Consider the following 6,348-nt stretch of genomic DNA (forward strand, 5'->3'; position numbering starts at 1 on the left):
GACCTGGCTAAAGACACCCACTAGACCTGGCTAAAGACACCCACTAGACCTGGCTAAAGACACCCACTAGACCTGGCTAAAGACACCCACTAGACTGGGTTCTAGATTAAAGCTAGACCTGGGTTCTAGATTAAAACGAGACCTGGCTAAACCGTTCACTGGGTTCTAGATTAAAACTAGACCTGGCTAAAGGTAGAGAATACTGGGTTCTAGATTAAAACTAGACCTGGCTAAAGGTAGAGAATACTGGGTGCTAGATTAAAACTAGACCTGGCCAAAGGTAGAGAATACTGGGTTCTAGATTAAAACTAGACCTGGCCAAAGGTAGAGAATACTGGGTGCTAGATTAAAACTAGACCTGGCCAAAGGTAAATAGACTACTTGTTCTGGAATAAAGTTTGTAACGATATGATCATGGAATTAGCATATTACTATGTGATTTGCCACAGTTGGCCATTCCTCTAAATGTATATTGGTGCAAAATGTCATTGTAAATCTCTGACCATGTCCTCCTGTTTTCTCCTCTCCTCCCCCAGCCATAGAGTTGTCTCTAAAGGAGCAGCGTAGTCAGCCCGGGTCGGGGCTATCTGGGTCTGGTTTGTACCCCAGCGCCTCTTTCCTCTCTTCCCAGAGGCCTGAGGGCAGGAAGGTCAGGGCCATCTATGACTTTGAGGCTGCAGAGGACAACGAGCTCACCTTCAAGTCTGGAGAGATCATCACTATCCTGGACGACAGGTCAGCTCACCCTGCCATACCAACCCTAACCCCTAAACCCTATCCCTACCATACCACTATCCCTACCATACCACTATCCCTGCCATCCCAACCCTAAACCCTATCCCGACCATACAAACCCTATCCCTACCATACCAACCCTAAACCCTATCCCTACCATACAAACCCTATCCCTACCATACAAACCCTATCCCTACCATACAAACCCTATCCCTACCATACAAACCCTATCCCTACCAGAGGTGGGGTCAGAGACTACCAATTTTCTTTAACTGGTAAACAAAGGAGCAGAATATGTGGTGTTACTATGTCTTCTCACACGCGCGGTGTTTCTATCTCTCAATGTTACTGGAAGGTCCAAACCAGCTGCGTCATTCCGCAGCTTGAATTACGGGTATACTATCTACCTTTTCCTTTGTTTCCACCATATGATTGGAAAGCAGTCGACAGTTATAAAGATTCCCTAGCAGCTGTTTTTCTATCTGAGACACCCAATCTATCCTCACTTTCTTCACTCGATCCGCAAAACGGCTCGGTCTCGCTCACGCACGGCTAGTCTCACGCTCGATTTTCGCGAAGGTATTCTGACTTTTACTTTATTCAACATTTTGTTACTTCAGCTTATTCACACTAACATGAGAATTTCAAAAATAATAATCTCAGCCATTCTACAGCACACTCCCCTATAATGACCAAGTAAAACACTTTTTCAGACATTTTTGCACAATAGTATTAAAACACAGAAAAACCTTTATGTTATTATAACTATTAATCTATGCAGCTTTGCATGAGACTAGAAATTGGAGGCTCAGGTTGCATCACTGTTGATCCAAATGAACATCCTTGAAGATGTTTTACAACTTGATTGGAGTCCCCTGGGGTAATTAATTGATTGGACATGATTTGAAAGGAAACACCTGTCTATACAAGTCTCAGTTGTAAGTGCATGTCAGTGCAAAACAAGCCATTGACGTCGAAGGAATTGTCCGTAGAGCTCCGAGACAGGATGTGTCCGAGGCACGATCTGGGAAAGGAGATACCAAAAACTTTTTCTGACACTATTGTAACGGTCCCTGGACTACAGTGGCTCATAATTTTAAATGCAGAAAGTTTGGAACCACCAAGATTACCTTTCCTATAGCTGGCGCGCCAAATGAGCATAATTGGGGGAGAAGGGCATTAGGTCAGGGAGGTGCCATAGAACCCGTATGCGCTCCCTAGACCTCTGATACTTAGAGCTCCTAAAATCTCTCTGTGGAGATGGGATGAACCTTCCAGAAGGAAACATCTGCAGTTTTACTCCACACTAGTGAGAGCGAGAAAGCCACTCTCGTACTAAAGGCAATCACATTGAAGGATTGGAGTTTACCAAAAGGCTAAGACTCTCAGACTGAGACAGATTCAGCTGGTCTGATGAAAACCAAGATTGAACTCTTTGGCTGAATGCAAGCGTTTAACGTTTGAGGAACTGGCCACATTTCCACTACGGTGAAGCATGTGGTGGTCAGCATCATGCTGTGGGATGTTTTTCAGAGGCAGGGACTGGGAAACCTAGTCAGATGAGTGAAAGTATGAACGGAGCCAAGTACCGAGATACTTGATGAAAACCTGCTCTAGAGGCTACCCTCAGACTGGGGCGAGTTTCACTTCCAACAGGACAACTGACCTAAGTCCAAAGCCTGAACACGAAGTGGAGTGAGCTTTGGGAAAGTCTTGAATGTCAACTATAGAGCTGCGACTGATCAGAGCTCGGACTAGAACCTGATCAAACACTGCGACCGACTCGCCATACGCTGCTCGCACGCACACATTCATCCATACCTGACAGGAGCTTGAGAGGATTGCAGAGAAGAAAGGTGAAATCAAATACAGGTGTGCCAAGCTTGTAGGTCATACCAAGAAGATCGCGGCTGGTAATGCAGAAAAGTGCTTTCAAAAAGTATGAGTAGGGTCTGAATATTATGTAAATTTTAATATTTTTGACATTATGGGGTATGTTTGTAAGATTGTTGATTTTTTTCATTATTTTTTAGAATAAGGCTTAACTAACCCAATGTGGAGAAAGTTAAGGGTTGATACTTGGCAAAAGGCAATCTGTATCTTTAAATTATATTCACAATATTAGATTATTTATTCCGACCTATTGTGTGGTAGCTAAGTTAAAGGTACCATTCATGTTATATTGACATCAGCTCAAAACCTACTCTATCTCGTAGCCTAAACTCAATCCATAACACTGCATAGAAAGGTTCTCAGGGGAATTTAGTGTACTCCACTGGAGATTTGGGTAGCATCACCACGTGACTAATGAGAAAGACAGTACAAAAAACTGTTCGCTGGGCAGATATTTAGCCTCAGATACGACGCACGTAGGTACAAACGTAACACACACACACCTGGAACGTGCTGTGTATTCTCACTTAGGAGGTTAGGTGTCATCACGACAGAGAAATAGTCTTTCAAGACAGCATGGGTTCTGGCCAGTCGGGGGAGGGAGAACTAATCTATTTTGTAGCAGTTCATCTATTCTTGGGAGCGGCATAAGGTCATGTTAAGAGTATGCTTATAATGAGAGAGGAAATTTCTAATGATATCTGCGGGCTTTCGAGAGACCATCTTCTCTGTCTTCATCTCTCAAAGCAGATCATATATAGACTCTCCAGCTGACTGTTTTATCTCCACGCCTCATTTATGCATAGATGTCTTATAGATGGAGGCATGTGCCAAACACTAAATCCCCACACACCTGACATTAAGGCTCAGACAAAATTATGAGCTTTATTTCGACGTGCCTATAATGTGGTAATTAAAACCATTAGACTATATTCTTCCCAAGATAATGGTGTGGGATATAGCTAGAACAATTTTGTATGTCAAACTGCTAACGCACCAACTCGGCAACATTATAATGTGCGGTTCTGGTAATAAAGCGATTAGGGAGCGTCATAGACAGCGATGGCATTATTTTTCGCATTATAAAGTGTCTAGTAGAGGAGGTTCTGAAATCATTTAAAATCAAATTTTTTACTGTACCTTACTTTGGTCTGCAGAATCCATTAGGAAAAATTGCTGCCATAAAACTAATGTATCTCTCAAGTGTTAAGAAACACTAAGTGTTCAATGGCCAGAGAGATAGCAGGAGGTGAGTGACAACAGTCTTTCAGGTGTTAATAACTGTCTAGTAAAACCACTTTTCACCAGTGTGCTGCAGTTTTTATTGACAAGACTGCATTAAAGATGCACTCACATGCCGTCAACTCTTTAGCAATATAAAATGAGATGGAAACTAAACCTGTACCAACTTTGCGCTCAACTGCGCATCGACTAGTCACTAATCAAGTTATGTCTCCCTAGAACAGGGGGTGGGCAATTTTGTCTTGAGGACAATCGGTATTTGAATTCAATGGAGGGGCGTAGTTTTCTTCAGAATGATTTGTTTGTCAAAATCTATTTGTGGGTCCAGAAAAAAGGACAGTTATTTCTAAATGTATAGGTCATTATCATTTCACATGCATAGTGTAAGATGTGAAATGGCTACGCTAGTTTACGCGGTGGTGCGCGTAATAGGCTTTTCAAAGTGAGTCATCGCTTTGAGACTTGAAGTAGTGGTCCCTTTCTCTGCAGGGCGGGCCTTTTGTGGAGCGAGGGTAACGATGCTTTGTGGGTGATGTTGTTGATGTGTGCAGAGGGTCCCTGGTTCGTGCGAGGGGACGGACTAAAGTTATACTGTAAATTGCTGGGTCTAATGATTTATAAATCAACTAACTCCATTTGTCGTGATCGAGTCATATTGACATATTAACACCATTATGACACAGATACAAACTGCAACCAAGTTTTTACGTTCTAATGCCAATAAATAGAAAATCGAGTGTTCCATCATTTCCCAAATCATCTGCTTGTTGTGGATGCACCAAAGAAGCATTGATAAGATGAATCGCACTGACGTGGGGAGCGGGGCCTAACCGCATGGTCGGCTTCATGAGCCACAGGAGGGGGATGCAACAGAAGGAAACCAGAACAAGAGTTGTGGAGATGCACGTTGAAGACTTTGCTTCACTAGGGTGCAAGCGATGATATAAGTAAGTACATTTATACTGTAACACTCTCCCATTTACATAGCGGAGGTGTGCAGAAGCTAACAAACAAACATAATTATTTTGGCATACTGTAAAGATGATTTAGAAAGCTGCAAATGTTTGGACAGCGCAAATGTGGTATAGTTTTAAAAATTGGCTTACGAACAGTTGACCACAGTGAGAATCAGACGTGTGTGAATGTTTAGAAGGAGGACTGTTACTTTTCATTGATTGTTTAGAATACCTATAGAGCTACTTTCAATCTAAGTGAACCGCTCTTTGACGTATAGTCACCTATCTACTCACTTGTCTTTATGTTTTCTACTACTCGTTCTAGAGTCATTTTTCACACTCGGAGTTCCTGTTGCAAACATGTTAGGGTCAGTCTCTGGCAATAATTGGCACGCAAGCATTACATTCACAACTCGGTGGCATGCCTAAAACCATCTTCTTGCTGTGTAACAATGGCATCATTTGTGTCTATATATCTTATTTAGCAAAACAAGCAAGGAAACTACAGATCAACTACTTGAGTGTGTGTTTATGGTGTCTTCATTTTATATGATTGCTTTTCATCTAACTTTTTTGTATTTCTTTTTTCATCGAACAGAGAAAGATTTGACTACTCTGGAATGAGGAGAAGAGCTGCCCACGTCGAGTTCGCTAGAGGCGTAGTTGATGGCTATTGTTCTCCATAGGGCGATGGGCCTAAGTAAGTAAGCAATTAACCTTTTATTTAAAGACGTGATCTAATCTATCCTCTACCGATGACCACCCTAATATCCTACTATCCGTGCCATACCAATAAGACCTTAGTCCCGTGCCATAAACCACACACAAACCGCTAACACCTAAATCCCTGCATAACAACCTAACCTCATCCTACATACAACACCTAATCCTATCCCTGCATACCTCCCTCATTAGAAAAGAGCTGACAACCCTAACCCTATTCCTGCCATAAATACAACCCTAACCCTATCCCTACCATACCACCCCTAATCTATCTGCCATACCATAACCCTATCCTGCCATAAAGGACACAACCCTAAACCCTATTCCTGCCATAAACACCCTAAACCATATCCCTACCATAACACAGTGTGCTGTTTAGGCCAGAAGTAATGGGTCTACTGGGAACAGTGGCCCTGTTTAGTCATGAAGTAGTGGGCCTATTAGCATGAGTAGTGGGCCCTGTTTAGTCCAGGAGTAGTGGCCCTGTTTAGTCCAGAGTAGTGCCTGTTTAGTCCAGGAGTAGTGGGCCCTGTTTAGTCCAGGCGAGTAGTGGGCCCTGTTTAGTCCCAGGAGTAGTGGGCCTGTTTAGTCAGGAGTAGTGGGCCCTGTTTAGTCCAGGAGTAGTGGGCCCTGTTTAGCTCCAGGAGTAGTGGGCCTGTTTAGTCCAGGAGTAGTGGGCCCTGTTTAGTCAGGAGTAGTGGCGCCGGTTTAGTCCAGGAGTAGTGGGCCCGGTTTAGTCCAGGAGAGTGGGAAAAAAAGAGATAGTGGGCCGGTCTAGTCCAGGAGTAGTGGGCCGGTC

At 43.2% G+C, this 6,348-nt stretch overlaps 1 protein-coding gene across 1 annotated transcript in view; it reads left to right on the forward strand.

Annotated features, from left to right (window-relative positions):
- stam (signal transducing adaptor molecule (SH3 domain and ITAM motif) 1) overlaps positions 1-6,348 on the forward strand; it is a 48,936-nt gene that overhangs the window by 12,861 nt on the left and 29,727 nt on the right. The window contains exon 5 of the mRNA XM_070437154.1: positions 537-735. Within this exon, the coding sequence (XP_070293255.1) occupies positions 537-735 (199 nt within the window). The remainder of the gene's footprint in view (positions 1-536; positions 736-6,348) is intronic.

This window comes from Salvelinus sp. IW2-2015, linkage group LG34 (assembly GCF_002910315.2).
Source record: "Salvelinus sp. IW2-2015 linkage group LG34, ASM291031v2, whole genome shotgun sequence".
Lineage (NCBI taxonomy): Eukaryota > Metazoa > Chordata > Actinopteri > Salmoniformes > Salmonidae > Salvelinus > Salvelinus sp. IW2-2015.